The 25,803-nt window shown below is 40.3% G+C and overlaps 1 protein-coding gene and 1 pseudogene across 2 annotated transcripts in view; both read left to right on the top strand.

The window, feature by feature from the left end:
* Positions 1-4,421: 4,421 nt before the first annotated feature.
* Positions 4,422-6,925, top strand: LOC133616864 (alpha-(1,3)-fucosyltransferase 7-like; annotated as a pseudogene).
* Positions 6,926-18,036: 11,111 nt separating this feature from the next.
* Positions 18,037-25,803, top strand: part of dennd1b (DENN/MADD domain containing 1B) — a 362,658-nt gene continuing 354,891 nt past the window's right edge. For both annotated transcript variants that reach the window (XM_072914655.1, XM_072914654.1), the window contains exons 1-2: positions 18,037-18,320; positions 22,711-22,775. In XM_072914655.1, the coding sequence (XP_072770756.1) occupies positions 18,304-18,320; positions 22,711-22,775 (82 nt within the window). In that variant the 5' untranslated portion in view covers positions 18,037-18,303. The remainder of the gene's footprint in view (positions 18,321-22,710; positions 22,776-25,803) is intronic.

Genomic DNA, 25,803 nt, shown 5'->3' with positions numbered 1-25,803 from the left:
AACATATGTTGCTCCAAAACCTTTCCCAACTTCTTTGTCACGTGTTGCTGGCATCAAATTCTAAAGTTAATGATTATTTGCAAAAAAAAAAAGTTTATCAGTTTGAACATCAAATATGTTGTCTTTGTAGCATATTCAACTGAATATGGGTTGAAAATTATTAGCAAATCATTGTATTCCGTTTATATTTACATCTAACACAATTTCCCAACTCATATGGGTTGAAATTGATCAGCAAATCATTGTATTCCGTTTATATTTACATCTAACACAATTTCCCAACTCATATGGAAACGGGGTTTGTACTTCTTATGTTCTGCGTTCAGTTCCAGTTTTGAGCTCTTAATTTCTGTTCACTTCCTGTGTGTGTTATCCTGATATGACTTTACCACTGCTCCTAAACATGTTTGATTGATTGATTGAGACTTTTATTAGTAGATTGCACAGTACAGTACATATTCCATACAATTGACCACTAAATGGTAACACCCGAATAAGTTTTTCAACTTGTTTAAGTCGGGGTCCACGTTAATCAATTCATGGTATGTTACTCCTCACCTGCCTCTCATTAGTGATCAGGAGACTCACCTGTTTCAGATCGCTATTCAGAGAGCTTTAAAGCCAGCCTCATGTCTTGATGGGTGCAGGTTTATTGCGTCGTTGCTAAAGTTTGTGTTTCTTTGCTTTTTGTGTGGCATGCATAGTGTCTATGCTTTGTATTTTGCCTTGCTAGTTTGCACAACTTTTCCTTGGGCTTCCCGTGCACTTTCTTGCGGCACTCGTCCCCGTGTTTTGCTTTGTTTATGGAATTAAAATACTTTTTTACCTGCATGTTGTCTCCAGTCTACGCATCTTGACCGCTACAATGCTGAGACGTAACACAGAGTTATGCGATTGGTGGGTGGCCATCCTCTTGCAGGTTCAATTATGTACATTGATCAGTCAATGCTATTACATTTTCATTGGTGTGGACAATTGAAACATACTTAATAGGGCATCCTCAAATCATTTACTCTACTTTTGAATGACACTAAAATGTATCAGTGGGAATTGAAAAAAAATGTAAATACCATAATGATGATAATAATAGGAAATATAACACCTTGTGCTGGTAAAACAAGCTTGACACAAAAGTAGAAATGTGCACACAATAGTTCACACAAATTCTGTGTTAAAAAAAAAAAAGTAGAACAAGTTCATTGTGATGCAAAGACACAAATATGTTAAGATGTAACATAATTTATTTCATTTACAGTGTGTCAAATTTTGTGTTGAAGTAAAGTTATGCCTAACGTGATTGGTCACCACAGACATGTACTATATTTTAGACATATTTTGTATTTACACCCAAATATACTGTATATTGATTCAAAAATGCAATAAAATATACTTGAAGACAATATAGCTGTCCAAGCATATTGTTTGTACTTTGATCTGTAAATGTTTCAAATCAAAACAATGGAATGTGCAGGACAACATTAGTAACAGGGTTGATTTTGTGAACAAAAATCTCTTTAAAAACAAAAAACATTGAATTTGACTCTATTTGATGTACAATTATTTTTTTTATTACAAAAAAAAAACACCGATTAATCTATTTAGTAAAATTTTTATCCAGATACTCACCAAAATACATTTTCTTCTGTTACTGTTGGTTATGAATGCAGAGCAAGTCCAAATTATGAATATTTACATTTCAGATGTTAGCTGGCAGACTACTTCCCGTTCGCTACTTTCAACATGTACGATTGTTATATTGTTTGGCCAAATCCTGCTTTTGAGGTGAGTTTGTACAACAACAAAAAATCACAATATTAAAGAATTCACTTGACAGGATTAAAAACCCGTGATTGACTTCAGTTGATTTTTTTATATACGTATATATCAGTGACGTGCGGTGAGGTTTATGACTGGTGAGGCACTGACTTAAACATTGATTGATTGATTGATTGACTTCATCACAGTCAGATTTACAAACATATGAACCCTAAAGAGTATCTTATTCACAATTTGATTGGCAGCAGTTAACGGGTTATGTTTAAAAGCTCATACCAGCATTCTTCCCTGTTTGGCACTCAGCATCAAGGGTTGGAATTGGGAGTTAAATCACCAACAATTATTCCCGGGCGCGGCGCCGCTGCTGCCCACTGCTCCCCTCACATCCCAGGGGGTGATCAAGGGATGGGTCAAATGCAGAGGACAAATTTCACCACACCTAGTGTGTGTGTGACAATCATTGGTACTTTAATTTAACTTTAACTTTACACAAAAAAAACGTTATTATGGTCTTACCTTCACTTATAAGTGCAGGAACAGTGGTGTTGGTGTTGGAGGAGTTGTGAATGAATTAAATATGAAATCCGTGCTGCAGTCTGCAGGTGTACCTAATGTTGTGTCCCTGCAGTCGTTCACGCTCCTCCGGCGCGAGCAATGTTGTTTTTGCACTTTTTGGTTTCTTGTTAAGTGACTTTTTTTTGGGTGGATTCGGTCTTGCACGTGGAGGGTTTGGGTGTGGGCTTTGGTTGGTGTGGCGCTCCCGTCGGGGGGGGGAGTTTGCGGCGAAGGTGCCTTAACCGGCACCAGGAGGCAGGGTTACGCGAGCTTCAGCCAGTGCGTCTTCGCAGCAGTTTTATGATCGCTCAGCACAAGAAATACTTTACACACATACAGTTGTTGACAAAATACACTGTACATTATATACCTCAGCTAACTAAACTATGGAAATGTATAATATAGTTCATATAGCAATACGGTCTCACTGCACAGCAGACCAGCAGTTAGCCGAGTCCGCAATCCATGCCTCAACTGGCTGCTGATCACCGCACCGTCTCTTCTCAGTATTTGAACGGCAAATGTGAAAATTCAGCGATTTTGAATAAAAATAATCTAAAACTGGTGAAGTTAAATGGAAAATAACTTTATAGTATAATCACTGGATACATATAACAATTTAATTAATTTTTTTTCTTTTTACATTTTTTTTCTTTCCATGATGGCAGGTGAGGCAGGGCCTCACCTGCCTCTAGTGACTGCACGTCACTGGTATATATATATATATATATATATATATATATATTTAACACTCAAATAACTACCTGGTCTAACGGTTAGCTCGAGTGAACTAGCGGGTCAAACGGTTAGCGTGAGTGAAGTAGTGTGGTATAACAATTAGTGTGAGTGAACTAATGTGGTCTAACGGTTAGCGTAAGTGAACTAACGTGGTGTAGCGGTTGGTGTTGTCATGATCCGTGGTCCGGATCATGTTTTTGTGTTTTCTGTTAGTTTTGGACTCCTTTTGTTATTACTTGTGCACCTGTGAGTTTGTTTCGTCACCATGGTTTCATGATTTTCACCTGCCTTGCACGCGCACCTGTTGCTCATCAGAGACGCTATTTAAGCCCACCTTTGTTCATCACTCGTTCTGCCTTCTTTGTTTTTGCATCACGCGACTGCCACGTAAGTTCGTTCTTGTCTCCTAGCCCCTGCTAAGTTTCATAGTCTGTGCTAAGTGTTAGCCTTAGCTTCCAGTGCGTTCGGCACCTCATCCTGTCGGTTTGTTTTCTGTTTTGTACCAGTTTTGTGTTATTTTTCTATTAAATCATGTCGTCACCTGCAAGTCCTGTCCGGATTCGTCCTTTGCTTCCTGGAAGAACAAAACCCCGCATCACCATGCGCCCCACACGTGACAGGTGTGAGTCAACTAGCTGGTGTAAGGTTAACGCGAGTAAACTAGCTCATGTAACGTTAGCGTGAGTGAACTAGCGGTATTTAACAGTTAGCGTGAGTGAAGTAGCATGGTCCAACGGTTAGCGTAAGTGAACTAGGTGGTGTAACATTTAGCGTTATTTAACTAGCTGTTGTAATGATAAGCGTGAGTGAACTGACGATGATTAACAGTTGGGTGAACTGGCCGGTCTAACGTATTGTATGTATTGTAGTGCACCTCCTAGCAGGGGACCTAAATAATACAGACTTAAAGGCAGTGCTCCCAAGCTTCCATGAACATAGTATTATGAGTGGAGCAAAAACTGAACAGTGTACTCCAATGTGAAGCGAGAATACAGGGTGAGACAGCTTCCACATGTCCCTATTTATGATCCCTGCATACACCCCTCTCAGGAAAGCTGCACGTACATATTGTTATGAGAAACTGGAAATATATGATGTTCCATAATGTAACTGGATGCATGGTCAAATAAATTAAAACCATAACCATTACAACTTGGCCTGATGGACTGTTTCCAGAGGACGAACTGAGATGTGTTTAAACATCAGGACCAGAATGTGTTCACAGACCGTGTGCTGTGTAATATAAAAAAAACTGCAACTTGACATGGTCACAGTGGACAGACACATCCAGATCTACTCGAACCTGAAAAACCCTGGAGGACCTGGGAGGTCCAGTGGCTGCTCATTACAGCATGACCACAGCCAACCTGAAGAGAGGCATCATAAAGGCCAAACGGGATCATCGGAGGAGGATAAAGGACCACCTGGACTTTAACAACAGCAGACAGGTGTGCCAGTAAGTCCAGCAGGACCACCCATGGACCTGCTAAAGGAGAAGCTGAGCCTCTTTTTTACCCGTTTTGATGTGGCGTCACCGGAAACAACCACACCAGACCTCAGAGCCCACAGCAACTTAATCCTCACTGTTTGGTCAAATTGCCTCTTCTTTTGCATCTTCTTTGTTCTAACACTAGGTCTTCTTTATGGCTGGGTGAGAGGATCCTTGTATTTTAATTTATTTGACCGGGGCGGTACAGCTCGGTTGGTAGAGTAGCCATGCCAGCAACTTGAGGGTTCCAGGTTCGATCCCCGCTTCCGCCATCCTAGTCACTGCTGTTGTGTCCTTGGGCAAGACACTTTACCCACCTGCTCCCAGTGCCACCCACACTGGTTTAAATGTAACTTAGGTATTGGGTTTCACTATGTAAAGCGCTTTGAGTCACTAGAGAAAAAGCGCTATATAAATATAATTCACTTCACTTCACTTCACTATTGAGCTGTTTTCTTCTCTGACAACTCAAGCCAACCTTAAAGGGGAACATTATCACCAGACCTATGTAAGCGTCAATATATACCTTGATGTTGCAGAAAAAAGACCATATATTTTTTTAACCGATTTCCGAACTCTAAATGGGTGAATTTTGGCAAATTAAACGCCTTTCTATTATTCGCCCTCGGAGCGATGACGTCACAACGTGACGTCACATTGGGAAGCAATCCGCTAATTTTTCAAACACATTACAAACACAGAGTCAAATCAGCTCTGTTATTTTCCGTTTTTTCGACTGTTTTCCGTACCTTGGAGACATCATGCCTCGTCCGTGTGTTGTCGGAGGATGTAACAACACGAACAGGGACGGATTCAAGTTGCACCAGTGGCCCAAAGATGCAAAAGTGGCAAGAAATTGGACGCTTGTTCCGCACACTTTACAGACGAAAGCTATGCTACGACAGAGATGGCAAGAATGTGTGGATATCCTGCGACACTCAAAGCAGATGCATTTCCAACGATAAAGTCAAGGAAATCTGCCGCCAGACCCCCAGGAAAAGAGAGCGGATGAGGGTATGTCTACAGAATATATTAATTGATGAAAACTGGGCTGTCTGCACTCTCAAAGTGCATGTTGTTGCCAAATGTATTTCATATGCTGTAAACCTAGTTCATAGTTGTTAGTTTCCTTTAATGCCAAACAAACACATACCAATCGTTGGTTAGAAGGCGATCGCCGAATTCGTCCTCGCTTTCTCCCGTGTCGCTGGCTGTCGTGTCGTTTTCCTCGGTTTCGCTTGCATACGGTTCAAACCGATATGGCTCAATAGCTTCAGTTTCTTCTTCAATTTCGTTTTCGCTACCTGCCTCCACACTACAACCATCCGTTTCAATATATTCGTAATCTGTTGAATCGTTTAAGCCGCTGAAATCCGAGTCTGAATCCGAGCTAATGTCGCTATAAACTTGCTGTTCTATCCGCCATGTTTGTTTGTATCGGCATCACTATGTGACGTCACAGGAAAATGGACGGGTGTATATAACAATGGTTAAAATCAGGCACTTTGAAGCTTTTTTTAGGGATATTGTGTCATTGGTAAAATTTTGAAAAAAACTTCGAAAAATAAAATAAGCCACTGGGAACTGATTTTTAATGGTTTTAACTCTTCTGAAATTGTAATAATGTTCCCCTTTAAGTGACTGTCCTGCTGTGGCACTGGACCTCTGGAAATACTTTGGACCTCCACGGGGATGTGTGCTGGGACTTCTACTGCATCCCACACTGCAAAGTCGTGTCGCAGAGGTCCTTATTTTTGGAGACGGACACGTTGGTGTTCCATAACCAAGAGCTGGTGACAGGGAGGGAGGAACTACCCCTGGAGCTTCGGAGGCCACCAGGCCAGAGGTGGATGTCCCTGGAGACCCCAATGCATAACGGAGACCGGAGCAGATTCGCCGGTGTGTTCAACCTCAGACACGCAGCTGTTACCACACCATATGGTTGTTTTTTACCACAAAACTCTGAAGATCCAGTGGAGGATATCCCACAAAATAAAACTGATTTGGTCTGCTGGACTACAGGGATTTTTTTTTTTACAAAAGAAGCAAAGTGTACAAAAAACTCAGCGCTGTCATTCCTGTAAAGGTCTACAGACGCTGGTTGAAAACCTCTTTAGTGTCCAAAGATCTTCTTCCTACATTATCTCGCTGCTACTTCTACATATTCAGCCTTTGAGAATGCCCTTGTCAAAGATTACATCACTGAAAAACTGTGGAAAATGTCTTACCAATAAGCGACAGTACCGATTGTCTGGGATCACCTGTGGCGCCACCTCACTCTTTCATCTTTGCAAAGAGTTTGCATCTGTGAAAGAACTCAGCGAGTATCTGCAGCTGCTTGCGGGCTACATTGAGTATCTGCTATGAACTGGAAGATGCAATTGTACAACTATATATGGAGACTGTGTCTAATTTGCTTGCTGTACCCAAGTCTACACTGACCTGGCAGCCTGTGATAACTCTGCACAGAAACCTCGTAAGTCCAACATATCCAGCCAGGAATATGTTATGTTTCCCAAAACTGCTGTAGAACTGTTCTATCAAATTCTCAGAGCATTCAATTAATAGCAACTGGACTGTTCAGTTGGTCTTAGGACAGTTAGCCTCTCATCTGAACAGGCTTCATGAGTTCATGATAATACACTTACATCTAGAAATGATCTTGTCGACTAGATCGATGGGAATATGAAGGAAGGATGGACCTCTCCAGTCAAATCCACTCACTCAAAATTTGACGGACTAAGCGAGGGGAGTGTAATTTGCAGCGATCATTTTCATGATTCCTGAGATTGCGACTTGTCCAAGGTGTACCCTGCCTTGCGCCTGAATGCTGATGGGATAGACTCCAGCAACCCCTCGACCCGAGAGGGACAAGCAGTAGTAAATGGATGGATGGATTTTCATGATTCTGACTTTGAAGAAGAAGGGATTTAGTCAAAGTTTGGGGGGGAAATAATGGAATTTAAATATAGATAAATAATAAATGTTGCTAATTATGTTGCCTTAAAGTAGATCATTTTCAGAACATAGTGATTGGCGTATCTCCAAAACTACATAGGTATTTGTCAGCATAAAGGTTCGGGGTGTGGAGGCATGGACTTCATTTGGTGACAGTGGAACATGTCCCCTGCATTATTTCAGAGGCACTTTTTAATATCCCAAAATAATGTCATGCTACTAAAAGGAGACAAGTCAAACACTTCTGATAGGCAGACTGAATCGTGTCCCTTTAGACCACCCACAAGCTTAATGATTGACTTTCTGGTGCTACCTTCTTGCCAACGTGGCAATGATTGACAGCATGCAGCGGCTGACCAATCATCGGTTCGATGGGAGATCAGAGCAAGTTACCATCATTCACAAGACACATATTCCTGATAGGAATTATTTAAAAATGGTTGCCGTTAAACTCGTGAGTGAGATCATAAACTTTTTCAAACACTGCTTTTGTGACATTAATGGTGTAGTTTACAGTACATTATATCAGAGCAGGAAGAGAGTGGATCACAGGGGTGGATTGGATATCGGGAGTTTTGTTTTGTTTTTTAACTCTACATGCCATCCCCAACTTGTGACACTGTTAAGAAGCAAAAATAACTTTGATTGACATGAAATGTCATTTAATAAATGACAGTGTGCTTAATTTGAAGTGTAACAATTAACCTAGCCGCCTTACCGGACACACCTATCACATATTTATTTATAATGCCTGTGGAAGACATGTCAGATTTTGGTAGTCTAGTGTAAAGAGCAGGGGTTCCCAATCTTTTTACTTTTTGACTCAGGAGCCACATTGTGTTGTGTTAAAATAATTGAATGTGTATATGCAGTATGTATATACAGTATATGTGTATATATATATATATATATACTGTATATATATATATATATACAGTATATATGTATACATTTATATATATGTATGTATGTATATACAGTATATGTAAATATATCTGAATATATGTATGTGTATATATATATGTGTGTGTATATATGTATATTTATACAGAATACAGTATATGTGTGTGTGTATATATGTTTGTATGTATACAGTACCGTATTTTTCGGACTATAGATCGCAGTTTTTTTAATAGTTTGGCCGGGCTCCAGTGCGACTTATATATGTTTTTTTCCTTTTTTATTATGCATTTTTGGCAGGTGGGACTTATACTCCGGTGCGACTTATACTCCGAAAAATACGGTATATATATATATATGTGTGTGTGGGAAAAAAAAATCACAAGACTATTTCATCTCTACAGGCCTGTTTCATGAGGGGGGTTCCCTCAATCATCAGGAGATTTTGAGGGAACCCCCCTCATGAAACAGGCCTGTAGAGATGAAATAGTCTTGTGATTTTTTTCCCCACACATACATATATTGCGCTCTATTACGGTATCGAGCACTATTTTTTGGATAACCTTATTAAGACATATGTATATATATATGTATATATATACATATTTGTATATACATATATATATATATGTATATATATATATATATATATATATATATATATATATATATATATATATATATATATATATATATTGTCTTGTACCCCCAATTTTCCCCTTTTTTCTGCTTTCTATCCCCTCCTGCTGCTATATGTATATTTATACAGTATACAGTATGTGTGTGTGTATATATGTTTATATATATACAGTATATATATATATATACATATTTATATATATATATATATATATATATATATATATATATATATATATATATATATATATATATATATATATATTGTCTTGTACCCCAATTTTCCCCTTTTTTCTGCTTTCTATCCCTTCCTGTTGCGGTCCAGCTCCACCAAACACTAACTATATCTAAACATTTAATAAAGTGAAATACAAATAAGGCAACATGAGAAGTATAACGCACATCTCCTATGTAAAGTAATATGTACTTCAGATATGGGCATCTACATTAACAATATGATTGGCCTGAGCGGCTGGACAGGACAGGTTTTAAAGAAACAAATGTTTTCTTTGTTTTTTCAACGAGGTACGTCCCTCAGCCCGCAGGTTTACACAATTTGGCCCGCGGGCCATAATTTGGGCACCCCCATAATAAGCATTTATTAAGCGCGGAGCAGAGAACATTCATGTCAGAAACACATTAAAGTTTTACATAGCTCATTATTGTTATTGTTTTGCACAAAAAATAGTTTATCATGTGTTCCAATGCATCTAAATGAATTTAGGTTTTGAGCCAAAATTGTTTCGCACTAAAAAAAGTGTGAAAAAGAAAAACACATACAGGTAAAACATGCAGACGAGGTGTGTTGACTGTTTTTTAAATGTTTACTCAATAGTTTGCACATATAAAACATGCAGCTACCCATGGCTACATTCTACTACCGTATTTCTACTAGACGGCATGCTCTTCACTACTGTGGCATGCTGGGTAATCAAGGTCTTATGTTACTTAGCCCCCCCCAAGCCTCACCAACGTACTCAGGCTATTTGTGTAAAAGGCCTGTTTATATGTAGAGCAAAATATACGCAACATTTTTACCAAAGCACCACCATTAGGCTACATGTTATGTAGTGTTTTATTAAAAATCATAATATGACCTCTTGATTGCAGTTGTGTTGACTTTACTGCAGGCTGTACTTAGGCTTGTTTTAATCCAGCAAGATACGTCAAATTGCTTCTAGCTCAAACATTTAGAACCAATCCAAACAAAAATTTAATTTCCAGATAACAGAATGCAACACAATTGTCCGTAAACATAATCTGGAAACGTTCACAGCTCCTTGAAATGCGAAACCTCACTGGCTTCTTTGTAGTGTGATTGTGTGTAGCCGACTTTTATGTTAACGCAATAGCGGCGCCATCATTCTTAACACATCCTGCTGCCCAGAACATTATGCTTCATTTCGTCGCCACTTAATTACCTTCTTGTCAGCCTGTAGAAATCTGGCTGTGCGCCATACACCAGTGTTTTTCAACCACTGTGCCACGGCACACTAGTGTGCTGTGAGATACAGTCTGGTGTGCCTTGGGAAATTGTCATTTCACCTAATTGGGTTAAAACATTTTTTTGCAAACCAGTAATTATATTCCGCAAATACCGTATTTTTCGGACTATAAGTCGCAGTTTTTTTTCATAGTTTGGCCGGGGGTGCGACTTATACTCAGGAGCGACTTATGTGTGAAATTATTAACACATTACCGTAAAATATCAAATAATATTATTTAGCTCATTCACGTAAGAGACTAGACGTATAAGATTTCATGGGACTTAGCGATTAGGAGTGACAGATTGTTTGGTAAACGTAGAGCATGTTCTATATGTTATAGTTATTTGAATGACTCTTACCATAATATGTTACGTTAACATACCAGGCACGTTCTCAGTTGGTTATTTATGCCTCATATAACGTACACTTATTCAGCCTGTTGTTCACTATTCTTTATTTATTTTAAATTGCCTTTCAAATGTCTATTCTTGGTGTTGGGTTTTATCAAATAAATTTCCCCCAAAAATGCGATTTATACTCCAGTGCGACTTATATATGTTTTTTTCCTTCTTTATTATGCATTTTTGGCACGTGCGACTTATACTCCGGAGCGACTTATACTCCGAAAAATACGGTAATGTGCCGTTGTTGAGTGTATGTGCTGTCTAGAGCTCGACAGAGTAACCGTGTAATACTCTTTCAAGTCAGTAGGTGGCAGCAGGTAGCTAATTGCTTTGTGGATGTCGGGAACATGGTTTGTCGTGATAACAATATGTAGACGTCAGCGGGAGGCAGCGTGCAGGTAAAAAGGTATCTAATGCTTAAACCAAAAATAAACAAAAAGCGAGTGCCGCTAAGAAAAGGCATTGAAGTTTAGGGATGGCTATGCAAAACTAAACTAAAACTGAACTGGCTGCAAAGTAAACAAAAACAGAATGCTGGACGACAGCAAAGACTTGCAGCGTGTGGAGCAGCAGACGGCATCCACAAAGTACATCCATACATGACATGACAATCAACAACAAAATAAGAGCGCAGGACAAGAAGTAAAACACTACACACAGGAAAACACCAAAAAACTCAAAATAAGTCAGGGCGTGATGTGACAGGTCGTGACAGTACACCTACTTTGAGACAAGAGCTATAGTGATGCATGCTTGGTTATGGTTTAAATTGATATCTAACAATTGCAAGAACGACTTTTTACAGTCAATATCGGCTGCTGAGTTTAATTTTGTTTATGTTTTCTGCTAGTGGTGTGCCTCTGGATTTGTTCAATGAAAAAAAAAGTGCCTTGGCTCAAAAAAGGTTGAAAAACACTGCTATACACAATCTCAGGCGAGATTGTGTATCCAAGATTTAATTTCAATTTATCACCACGCAACTACTGCTTGAACATGCAACTATAGCTGGGAACACGAAAAGGTACCAGCAAAGCCTAAACTGAATTCATGCTCCTCTGAGACGGGTTGGTTTCTGAAAAGAGAGAAGGAAAATCTCCCTCAAGGTGGAAATCGACGTGTCAGGATATAGCAATGGATTCCGCCAGCAGGTTTGACTTGAGGGAGTTGGTCCCTTGGCAAATAAGTGACTGAGTCTCTTGACAAATAGTCACAGTTTGAGAGCATGAAAGAAAACATGAATGCCTAAAAGTATCGTGGGATGGAAAATCAACCTGCTGCATATGAGAACTGGTTGAAAGGCGGAATAAAGGCTCCGCTTTACACTTCCAGTGCCTCTTAAAGCTCAAATAGAATAAAGCAAACTGCCAGTCTATAAACATTATGTAACGCAGGCCTCTTACATTAATGCACTTTTATTGACGTTCATCCATTTTTCATTCAGCTTGCCCTTGTTAGGACTACAGGAGAGCTGGAGCCTATCCCAGCTGACTTCGGGGGTGAGGTGGGTTTAGGGAACTTTTGGGTGGAAGTAATATTTTTATAGAAAAAAATGTTTTGTTCCAAGTAAGTTAAAAGGAAGCATTTAAAGTCCCATCTTAAAACTTATTTGTATACTCTAGCCTTTAAATGGACCCACCTTTTAGACCAGTTGATCTGCCGTCAACTGGTTTTCTTTCTTGGAGAGGGAATGGGAGGGCACAGATAAGGGGACCACAGATGACGCGCTAGCTGTTCAAAGTAGGGACCTGGGATGGACCACTCATCTGTGCATCAGTTGGGGACGTCTCTGCGCTGCTGACCTGTCTCCACTCAAGATGATCCCCTGCTGGCCCCACTATGGACTGGACTCACACACTATTAACTAGATCCACTATGGACTGGACTCTCACACTATTAACTAGATCCACTATGGACTGGACTCTCACACTATTAACTAGCTCCACTATGGACTGAACTCTGACACTATTAACTAGACACACTATGGACTGGACTCTCACACTATTAACTAGATCCACTATGGACTGGACTCTCACACTATTAACTAGACACACTATGGACTGGACTCTCACACTATTAACTAGATCCACTATGGACTGGACGCTCACACTATTAACTAGATCCACTATGGACTGGACTCTCACACTATTAACTAGATCCAATATGGACTGGACTCTCACACTATTAACCAGATCCACTATGGACTGGACTCTCACACTATTAACTAGATCCACTATGGACTGGACTCTGACACTATTAACTAGACACACTATGGACTGGACTCTCACACTATTAACTAGATCCACTATGGACTGGACTCACACACTATTAACTAGATCCACTATGGACTGGACTCTCACACTATTAACTAGATCCACTATGGACTGGACTCTCACACTATTAACTAGCTCCACTATGGACTGAACTCTGACACTATTAACTAGACACACTATGGACTGGACTCTCACACTATTAACTAGATCCACTATGGACTGGACTCTGACACTATTAACTAGACACACTATGGACTGGACTCTCACACTATTAACTAGATCCACTATGGACTGGACGCTCACACTATTAACTAGATCCACTATGGACTGGACTCTCACACTATTAACTAGATCCAATATGGACTGGACTCTCACACTATTAACCAGATCCACTATGGACTGGACTCTCACACTATTAACTAGATCCACTATGGACTGGACTCTGACACTATTAACTAGACACACTATGGACTGGACTCTCACACTATTAACTAGATCCACTATGGACTGGACGCTCACACTATTAACTAGATCCACTATGGACTGGACTCTCACACTATTAACTAGATCCAATATGGACTGGACTCTCACACTATTAACCAGATCCACTATGGACTGGACTCTCACACTATTAACTAGATCCACTATGGACTGGACTCTCACACTATTAACTAGATCCACTATGGACTGGACTCTCACACTATTGACTAGATCCACTATGGACTGGACTCTCACACTATTAACTAGATCCACTATGGACTGGACTCTCACACTATTAACTAGATCCACTATGGATTGGACTCTCACACTATTAACTAGCTCCACTATGGACTGGACTCTGACACTATTAACTAGACACACTATGGACTGGACTCTCACACTATTAACTAGATCCACTATGGACTGGACTCTCACACTATTAACTAGATCCACAATGGACTGGACTCTCACACTATTAACTAGATCCAATATGGACTGGACTCTCACACTATTAACCAGATCCACTATGGACTGGACTCTCACACTATTAACTAGATCCACTATGGACTGGACTCTCACACTATTAACTAGATCCACTATGGACTGGACTCTCACACTATTAACTAGATCCACTATGGACTGGACTCTCACACTATTAACTAGATCCACTATGGACTGGACTCTCACACTATTAACTAGATCCACTATGGACTGGACTCTCACACTATTAACTAGATCCACTATGGACTGGACTCTCACACTATTAACTAGACACACTATGGACTGGACTCTCACACTATTAACTAGATCCACTATGGACTGGACTCTCACACTATTAACTAGATCCACTATGGACTGGACTCTCACACTATTAACTAGATCCACTATGGACTGGACTCTCACACTATTAACTAGATCCACTATGGACTAGACTCTCACACTATTAACTAGATCCACTATGGACTGGACTCTCACACTATTAACTAGATCCACTATGGACTGGACTCTGACACTATTAACTAGACACACTATGGACTGGACTCTCACACTATTAACTAGATCCACTATGGACTGGACGCTCACACTATTAACTAGATCCACTATGGACTGGACTCTCACACTATTAACTAGATCCAATATGGACTGGACTCTCACACTATTAACCAGATCCACTATGGACTGGACTCTCACACTATTAACTAGATCCACTATGGACTGGACTCTCACACTATTAACTAGATCCACTATGGACTGGACTCTCACACTATTAACTAGATCCACTATGGACGGGACTCTCACACTATTAACTAGATCCACTATGGACTGGACTCTCACACTATTAACTAGATCCACTATGGATTGGACTCTCACACTATTAACTAGCTCCACTATGGACTGGACTCTGACACTATTAACTAGACACACTATGGACTGGACTCTCACACTATTAACTAGATCCACTATGGACTGGACTCTGACACTATTAACTAGACACACTATGGACTGGACTCTCACACTATTAACTAGATCCACTATGGACTGGACTCTCACACTATTAACTAGATCCACAATGGACTGGACTCTCACACTATTAACTAGATCCACTATGGACTGGACTCTCACACTATTAACCAGATCCACTATGGACTGGACTCTCACACTATTAACTAGATCCACTATGGACTGGACTCTCACACTATTAACTAGATCCACTATGGACTGGACTCTCACACTATTAACTAGATCCACTATGGACTGGACTCTCACACTATTAACTAGATCCACTATGGACTGGACTCTCACACTATTAACTAGATCCACTATGGACTGGACTCTCACACTATTAACTAGATCCACTATGGACTGGACTCTCACACTATTAACTAGACACACTATGGACTGGACTCTCACACTATTAACTAGATCCACTATGGACTGGACTCTCACACTATTAACTAGATCCACTATGGACTGGACTCTCACACTATTAACTAGATCCACTATGGACTGGACTCTCACACTATTAACTAGATCCACTATGGACTAGACTCTCACACTATTAACTAGATCCACTATGGACTGGACTCTCACACTATTAACTAGATCCACTATGGACTGGACTCTCACACTATTAACTAGATCCACTATGGACTGGACTCTCACACTATTAACTAGACACACTATGGACTGGACTCTCACACTATTAACTAGATCCACTCGACGTCCATTGCACCGGTCGCCTGGGTCATCTCCGGGTTGGGGAGGAGACCCTGCCCCAAATGGAGGAGTTCAAGTACCTTGCAGTCTTGTTCACGAGTGAGGGAAGAGTGGATCGTGAGATCCGGTGCGGGCGTCTTCAGTGATGCGGGCGTTGTATCGATCCGTTGTGGTGAAGAAGGAGCTGAGCCGGAAGGCAAAGCTCTCAATTTACCGGTTGATCTACGTTCCCATCCTCACCTATGGTCATGAGCTTTGGGTTATGACCGAAAGGACAATATCACGGGTACAAGCGGCCGAAATGAGTTTCCTCCGCCGGGTGGCGGGGCTCTTCCTTAGAGATAGGGTGAGAAGCTCTGTCATCCGGGGGGAGCTCAAAGTAAAGCCGCTGCTCCTCCACATCGAGAGGAGCCAGATGAGGTGGTTCGGGCATCTGGTCAGGATGCCACCCGAACGCCTCCCTAGGGAGGTGTTTAGGGTATATCCGACCGGTAGGAGGCCACGGGGAAGACCCAGGACACGTTGGGAAGTCTATGTCTCCCGGCTAGCCTGGGAACAACTTGGGATCCCCCGGGAGGAGCTGGACGAAGTGGCTGGGGAGAGGGAAGTCTGGGCTTCTCTGCTTAGGCTGCTGTCCCCGCGACCCGACCTCGGATAAGCGGAAGAAGATGAATGGATGAAGTGCTGGCTGTCGAGAGTCGAGACCCGGGGTGGACCGCTAGCCTGTGCATCGATTGGGGACCCTGTGCTGACCCGTCTCCGCTCGGGATGGTTTCCTGCTGGCCCCACTATGGACTGGACTTTCACACTATTATGTCAGACCCACTCGACATCCATTGCTTTCGGTCTCTCCTAGAGGGCGGGGGGTTACCCACATATGCGGTCCTCTCCAAGGTTTCTCATAGTCATTCACATCGACGTCCCACTGGGTTGAGTTTTTCCTTGCCCTTATGTGCATGGGCTCTGTACCGAGGATGTCGTTGTGGCTTGTGCAGCCCTTTGAGACACTTGTGATTTAGGGCTATATAAATAAACATTGATTGATTGATTGATGGATGGATGGATGAATTTTGGTGTAGAAAACCATGTGTGTGAATGCTTTGTAGCATTCACACAATAAATAAATTAAATTAAATGTAAAAGTATATACATATGTATGAAAATGAGCTTATCTAAAACAACTTAGATCCCTTCAATAATGAAAGTAATTTAAGGTTTTTCTACTTTTAACCATGTTCCAAGATTTTATTATAATTTTGATTGAACCAATCTGAAAATGTAGGTCTTAATTTCAGAAATCGACTATATATATACATATTTACTATATGGACACCTACTCAGTGGCCTAGTGGTTAGAGTGTCTACCCTGAGATAGGTAGGTCGTGAATTCAAACCCCGGCCGAGTCATACCAAAGACTATAAAAATGGGACCCATTACCTCCCTGCTTGGCACTCAGCATCAATGGTTGGAATTGGGGGTTAAATCACCAAAAATGATTCCCGGGCGCGGCACCGCTGCTGCCCACTGCTCCCCTCACCTCCCAGGGGGTGAGCAAGGGGATGGGTCAAATGCAGAGGACAAATTTCACCACACCTCGTGTGTGTGTGACAATCATTGGTACTTTAACTTTTTTTAAGTGTTTACATTTTGCTTTATAGTTATTATTTTACTTATTTTTTGTCTGGTTTTGTATTTGTTTTGTATCATCCCGTGAGGTGTGTATTATTTTTTGTTCGGTTTGTACCTCATGAAGTTTTTGCACTTGTTGGTTTTTTTTGTGTGTTTTTTGTTTGTTTACATTATATTTGGATGTATTTGTTTTGTTTGTATGCTTGTGAATCTGGGCTATCCATTAACTATTTATTATGTTGAAGGGGGCAGGAAATATAAGATGTTCTTCATCCTGTTCCTTCTCAAGCATAGGTGTGTAAATATGTGTTATGTTGTTAGAGTTTAATTGTCTATTGATCAAAAGACTAATGTGTAGCTTGCAATTTAATATTATCAACAAGCATTTCTCGGTTGTTATGTACGACAGTGGAAAAAGTTTGGACACCCCTGGTGTAGCGACTCAGCAAAGTGCTGCGTTGACGTGATGACGTCACCGAGGGTCTGACAGCACTTCCGGAGTGATGTTTGTTGTGGGAAATAACCACTCGCCTGCGACTGGGCCCACGCTAACGGAACTAGGACTGAACTACAACCGTTACGCTGCGTCCGGAGTACGTAGCGGCTTTTTTTTAAACCGATAACACGCCAGCGGAACGGGGCCCAGGGACCGGGACCACGACGCAGGGGCGGCGGGGAGAGGGGACATTCTTGTCGGATAGCCGAGTAGCAGAAGCCACCGACAGACAGCACGGAGCTGTCGCGATGCGGTAACTAAAACATGGACAGCAGAATCAAGTAAGCTCGCTATAACGCTGTCATTTGTGAGAGATGTTAGCGGGAACATGCTAGAAGAAGACAGGCTCTAGTGGGGAGTGGATTTAACAGACAGGCCAGCTGGCGCGGCGGCTTCTGGGTCAAGTCTGCTGCTCTTAGCAGCCCTGCTAACTCTCCTTAAAACATGACAACATGTTCACTATAACAAGGCAGCAGAGGAAATGTAACATGATAAAGTTGCAATGTTGACTCTAATAACACAAATAATATCTGTTTTTTTTTCTTTAAAGCGGTCATTGCTCAAAAAGTAATAATGAATGAAAATTAGAGATGTCCGATAATGGCTTTTTTTTTGCCGATATCCAAAATATTCCGATATTGTCCAACTCTTAATTACGGATACCGATATCAACCGATACCGATATATACAGTTGTGGAATTAACACATTATTATGCCTAATTTTGTTGTGATGCCCCGCTGGATGCATTAAACAAGGTAACAAGGTTTTCCAAAATAAATCAACTGAAGTTATGGAAAAAAATGCCAACATGGCACTGCCATATTTATTATTGAAGTCACAAAGTGCATAATTTTTTTTAACATGCCTCAAAACAGCAGCTTGGAATTTGGGACATGCTCTCCCTGAGAGAGCGTGAGGAGGTTGAGGTGGGCAGGGGTAGCGGGGGGTGTACATTGTAGCGTCCCGGAAGAGTTAGTGCTGCAAGGGGTTCTGGGTATTTGTTCTGTTGTGTTTATGTTGTGTTACGGTGCAGATGTTCTCCCGAAATGTGTTTGTCATTGTTGTTTGGTGTGGGTTCACAGTGTGGCGCATATTTGTAACAGTGTTAAAGTTGTTTGTACGGCCACCTTCAGTGTGACCTGTATGGCTGTTGACCAAGTATGCATGCATTCACTTGTGTGTGTGAAAAGCTGTAGATATTATGTGATTGGACGCCACGCAAAGGCAGTGCCTTCAAGGTTTATTGGCGCTCTGTACCTCTCCCTACGTCCGTGTACACAGCAGCGTTTTAAAAAGTAATGAATTTTACTTTTTAAAACTGATACCGATAATTTTGAAAATGATATCGATTATTTCCGATATTACATTTTAAAGCATTTATCGGCCAATAATATCGGACTGCCGATATTATCGGACATCTCTAATGAAAATCACTGTTCTGAATTATTGACTTATTTCAGGCTCCAATTACTTCACATCAAATATTGTACTTTGATATGTTTTTTTGGGGGGTTATTGCCATATGAAAAACAAAGATGTTTTGGGAGTATTAATAGATGATAAAATGAACTGGAAATCTCATATGCAAAATATACAACATAAGGTGGCAAGAAACATTTCAATAATAAATAAAGCAAAATACGTCCTGAGCCGGGCAGCACGGTGGCAGAGGGGTTAGTGCATGTGCCTCACAATACGAAGGTCCTGAGTAGAGATGTCCGAAAATGGCTTTTTTGCCGATATTCCGATATTGTCCAAATCTTAATTACCGATTCCGATATCAACCTATACCGATATATAAAGTCGTGGAATTAACACATTATTATGCTTAATTTTGTTGTGATGCCCCGCTGGATGCATTAAACAATGTAACAAGGTTTTCCAAAATAAATCAACTCAAGTTATGGAAAAAAATGCCAACATGGCACTGCCATATTTATTATTGAAGTCACAAAGTGCATTATTTTTTTTAACATGCCTCAAAACAACAGCTTTGAATTTGGGACATGCTCTCCCTGAGAGAGCATGAGGAGGTTGAGGTGGGCGGGGTTGGGGGAGGGGGGTAGGGAGTAGCGGGGGGTGTATATTGTAGCGTCCCGGAAGAGTTCGTGCTGCAAGGGGTTCTGGGTATTTGTTCTGTAGTGTTACGGTGCGGATGTTCTCCCGAAATGTGTTTGTCATTCTTGTTTGGTGTGGGTTCACAGTGTGGCGCATATTTGTAACAGTGTTAAAGTTGTTTATACGGCCACCCTCAGTGTGACCTGTATGGCTGTTGACCAAGTATGTATCGCATTCACTTGTGTGTGTGAAAAGCTGTAGATATTATGTGATTGGGCCGGCACGCAAAGGTAGTGCCTTTAAGTTTTATTGGCGCTCTGTACTTCTCCCTACGTCCGTGTACACAGCGGCGTTTTAAAAAGTCATAAATTGTACTTTTTGAAACCGATACCGATAATTTCTGATATTACATTTTAAAGCACTTATCGGCCGATAATATTGGCAGTCCGATATTATCGGACATCTCTAGTCTTGAGTAGTCCTGAGTTCAATCCCGGGCTCGGGATCTTTCTGTGTGGAGTTTGCATGTTTGCATGTGGGTTCCCTCCGGGTACTCCGGCTTCCTCCCACCTCCAAAGACATGCACCTGGGGATAGGTTGATTGGCAACACTAAATTGGCCTTAGTGTGTGAATATGAGTGTGAATGTTGTCTGTCTATCTGTGTTGGCCCTGCGATGAGGTGGCGACTTGTCCAGGGTGTACCCCACCTTCCGCTTGAATGCAGCTGAGATAGGCTCCAGCATCCCCCGCAACCCCAAAGGGACAAGCGGTAGAAAAATGGATGGATGGACGTCCTGGGCCAAAAATCACTTCATATTCTCTACTCCAGTGTTTTTCAACCTTTTTTGAGCCAAGGCACATTTTTTGCCTTGAAAAAATCCGGAGGCACACCAGCAGCAGAAATCATTAAAAAAAGAAACTCAGTTGACAGTAAAAAGTCATTGTCGCAATTGTTGGATATGACTTTAAACCATAACCAAGCATGCATCAATATAGCTCTTGTCTCAAAGTAGGGGTACTGTCACGACCTGTCACATCACGCAGTGACTTATTTGACGTTTTTTTGCTGTTTTCCTGTGTGTAGTGTTTTAGTTCTTGTCTTGCGCTCCTATTTTGGTGGCTTTTTTCTTTTTTTGGTATTTTACTGTAGCAGTTTAATATCTTCCTTTGAGCGCTATTTCCCGCATCTACCGTACTTTGTTTTAGCAATCAAGAATATTTCAGTTGTTTTTATCTTTCTTTGTGGGGACATTGTTGATTGTCATGTCATGTTCGGATGTACATTGTGGACGCCGTCTTTGCTCCACAGTAAGTCTTTGCTGTCGTCCAGCATTCTGTTTTTGTTTACTTTGTAGCCAGCTCAGTTTTAGTTTTGTTCTGCAAAGCCTTCCCTAAGCTTCAATGCATTTTCTTAGGGGCACTCACTTTTTGTTTATTTTTGGTTTAAGCATTAGACACGTTTTTACCTGCGCACTGCCTCCCACTGTTTCCGACATCTACAAAGCAATTAGCTACCGGTTGCCACCTACTGATATAGAAGAGTATTACACGGTTACTCTGCCAAGCTCTAGACAGCACCGACACTCAACAACAACACATAATTTGCAGACTATAATTAATGGTTTGCAAAAAATATTTTTAACCCAAATAGGTGAAATTAGATAATCTCCCACGGCACACTGGACTGTATCTCACGGCACACTAGTGTGCCGCAGCACAGTGGTTGAAAAACACTGGTCTACAACGGTACAAAGAATTGCTATTGCGACATCCAGTGGACACATTTAGAACAGCAGTTTCTTTCATTAAAAAAAATCAGGTTAAGTGTTATACTTAGTGAACTCATCCCGCGGGCCGAATAAAACCTGTTCACGGGCCCTCGGGCCGTACGCCCTAACTGCAACCCATCAGGAGCAAGGATCTTGCTCAAGGACACAAGCTGGGGATCGAACCAGGAACCCTCAGGTTGCTAGCGCGGCTGCCCTACCAACCGAGCCACGCCACCCCAATAATAATTTATAGTATAGATCTGGCATATTTTGAACACTTTTATGAGTGGGACTCTTTTGGATCCTCAATAGTTTTAGTTAGTCTTTTTTTTTTTTTTTTTTTTTTTAAACTGTCATTGTTCCAAAAAATAAATTAAAAATATTGACCTATTTTAGGCTACAATTACTTGACATCAAATATTCCACTTCAGAATTTTCTCAGGGGAAAATACTGCATATTTTGTGTTTTTGCCATAAAAATAGGATTTTCTTTGACAAAATGGCATAAAACATAAAATAAATATGTCTTACCTTCAAATATCAACAAATAGACCTGAAGTTGATCTCGAGATTTAAGCATTGAGTAATAATAATGATAATGAAAACATTTTCGGGTCTGCGGGACCAGACCTGAGGGGAGCCCTAAAGGTTTAAAAAAATCTATATATTGTATTGGTTTTGAAAATGAAACATGTCAAAATGGCCCCTGCATGCGTATGGCCCCTTAGTGGTAAATGTTTGGACACCCGTGCTTTAAGGCATGATTCATTGATCAACTCGAGTGTTTTGGATGCTGATAATGAATGTTTACACAAATCATGACCACCTCTCTTGTTTTTTAGGGAGAACCCAGAGAGAACTTTTGATCTGGTAGTACAAGTAACATCTCCAGTATCTAAAAATGAGGGTAAGTGGTGTTTTTATTATCCCCGGTAATCTGCTTTTGAGGACTGTGACCTGATTTTATGTATTTAAAACTTGCCTTCTCTTACGACTGGTTCTGGTATAGTCATGTGTTTCCATTATTCTGCATCTATTTGACAACTTTATTTACTCTTGTGCAAATATGATTACAATCTGTGTATTAAAACCAATGACTAAAACATTTTCTTTTAGTTATCGTTAACAACCTATTTTCCCCTAACTCAAACAATTCTTGTGAATTTAGTTTTTAGATGCTCTTTAAAAACCTCATTAAAGACATTGCTTTGTCCTTTATACTTTATAATTTAGTAGACCAAATTTACGAAGTCGAATAAAATGTGAGGAATTTAGTCGACTAATCAATCAATTTAGATGATTAAAATATGACTAAAACTAAAAGTCATTTTCGTCAAAAGACTGGACTATAACCAAATTTAAAAACTGCTGTCAAAGTCAACATTGGTGACGATAAATAAGACGAACATTTTTAGTCAACAAAATTAACACTGCTGAAAAGGCACCATTTTCATATTTTATAAAATTGTGCCAGAGATAAGGTATGATGTATTAATATAATTAATATTAATAAGTACTTTGGGTACTTTCGTATGATTCAGTTTTCAATGAAAATTATCACCAAAATATAACCCCGATTTTAATATACAGTCTTGGTTAGCGAGTTTGTTTTGAGTGCGGCTGCATAATAAGCCACTACGGGGTTAAAGAAAGTTGTAAGTGCCAGCACTTTGATAAAGAAGGTGAAAGATACAATCGTAAAGAAATAATCTGTCGCAAAGTACATAAGTGGTGTCCTCTTTAATTAATACCTTATTAATAAAAATATTTGTGCACATCAAATAATTATCAACCTTTAGTGCCCTCTTTTAGGATAAAAAGGCAAGTTTTTACATCCAAATAGTTTTATTCATAAACGTGATTATAGTCCTTTCAGATTTATTAAAAACGTATTCTGTCTGTTTCAGTTTCATTTAACATACCATTAAAATTTGGTACTGATCACACCTTTGCAATGGGGCAAACTTACAAAATCAGCAGAGGATCAAGTACTTATTTTTAAAAATTGTGACAATAAATACTATTTGAAGTCTTTAAAGTATTTACACTTGTGATGTAACAACATGAACTTTTCATATCATGGTTATTGTGACCAAAAATTATCATGGTTATTATTATTGCGGTATTTTTTAATGTGTTCAAAAAGTACTTGTACACAGACTGAAATCTTTAAACCAAGTTTTATTTAAAAAAATAACTAAAATAAACACCCAATATCCTTTCTTAGCAGAGGAAACATAAAATATTGTTTTAGAGTGTTTAATTAAATGTTTATTTTATTTCTTTCCATTTTAATAGGTAAAAGTTTTACATCGTTTTTTTAATTGATAAAGTCAAATTTAGTGTTCACTTTCCTTTGCTTCTGGTTTATGCGACATCATGCAAGTTCCTGTTGTAGACACCTCGGTATATGTTAATAAAGTTGAAAAAAAAACATCGACAAAAAAACACACTTAGGTCTCCGTCGTATTCCTCCGAGTATAGATTCATCGCTCTGTGCTAAGAGTTTGTGCAAAATAAAATAACTTAGTTGTTCAGATAAGCAATTAAGATAAGTAGCGAGCTAGCTCTAGGTCTGTGAGTTTATCAAAGTGCGGTCAATCATTTAAAACAGTAATACTAACATTCTGGAGTTTTACCGCGGTTATCATTATTACCGATTATTGTTACATCCCCAATATTACATATCACCTTTAAGCCTTCAAGTACCCACAGGGTTACTAGTGCCGCCATTTGAGAACCACTGTACTAGAGTACGGTATGTCATGTCATTGGATTCATTTAATCATTTAGGGCAAGGCTATTAAACTGGCGCCCTGGGGGCCAAATTTGTCCAGGGAATGACATCAACTGGCCCCCGATTTCAGTTGAAACAGACAAACCTTTTTTCTAGAAGCACTAGAGTGCTCCTTTTGTGTAGAGGAATTTGGACAACAGTAAACACATTGGCAGATCCTTGAATTGACATTTTAACCTTGCTAATCATCGAACACGGGGGTCCAAACTTGTGATGTACATAACAGAGGAGTTATAAATGATAAATGGGTTATACTTGTATAGCGCTTTTCTACCTTCAAGGTACTCAAAGCGCTTTGACAGTATTTCCACATTCACCCATTCACACACACATTCACACACTGATGGCGGGAGCTGCCATGCAAGGTGCTAACCAGCAGCCATCAGGAGCAAGGGGTGAAGTGTCTTGCCCAAGGACACCACGGACGTGACTAGGATGGTAGAAGGTGGGGATTGAACCCCAGTAACCAGCAACCCCAGTAACCAGCAACCCTCCCATTGCTGGCACGGCCACTCTACCAACTTCGCCACGCCGTCCCCTAGTTCCTAGTTCCCCGAGTTCCTCAAGGCATCCCTTGTAGTCCTCTTTTTTTGGCAGCTACATTTTTTTTGTAATGTGATTTATTTAACTAAGGTGTTGCTATAGCTTGTTTACTTCAGATGCAGTCAGTAGTCATTTGTTCAACTTCTTTAGTTATATTAGTGGTGTTCCTCAAAGTTCTATTTTATGTCCTCTCTTTTTTGTCATTTATGCTATTCAACTGGTTCCCCCTGAGTTCAGTTCAAAAAACTTGTGCAAGGTTCACACTTTTGCAGAAGGTCTTTAAAGGGGAACATTATCACCAGACCTATGTAAGCGTCAATATATACCTTGATGTTGCAGAAAAAAGACCATATATTTTTTTAACCGATTTCCGAACTCTAAATGGGTGAATTTTGGCGAATTAAACGCCTTTCTAATATTCGCTCTCGGAGCGATGACGTCACGTTGTGACGTCACAACAGGAAGCAATTCGCCATTTTCTCAAACACCGAGTCAAATCAGCTCTGTTATTTTCCGTTTTTTCGACTGTTTTCCGTACCTTGGAGACATCATGCCTCGTCGGTGTGTTGTCGGAGGGTGTAACAACACGAACAGG

The sequence above is a fragment of the Nerophis lumbriciformis genome, linkage group LG14 (assembly GCF_033978685.3).
Source record: "Nerophis lumbriciformis linkage group LG14, RoL_Nlum_v2.1, whole genome shotgun sequence".
NCBI lineage: Eukaryota > Metazoa > Chordata > Actinopteri > Syngnathiformes > Syngnathidae > Nerophis > Nerophis lumbriciformis.
The sequence above is the reverse complement of the archived record's forward strand: the minus strand, read 5'-3'. Positions and strand labels throughout refer to the sequence as shown.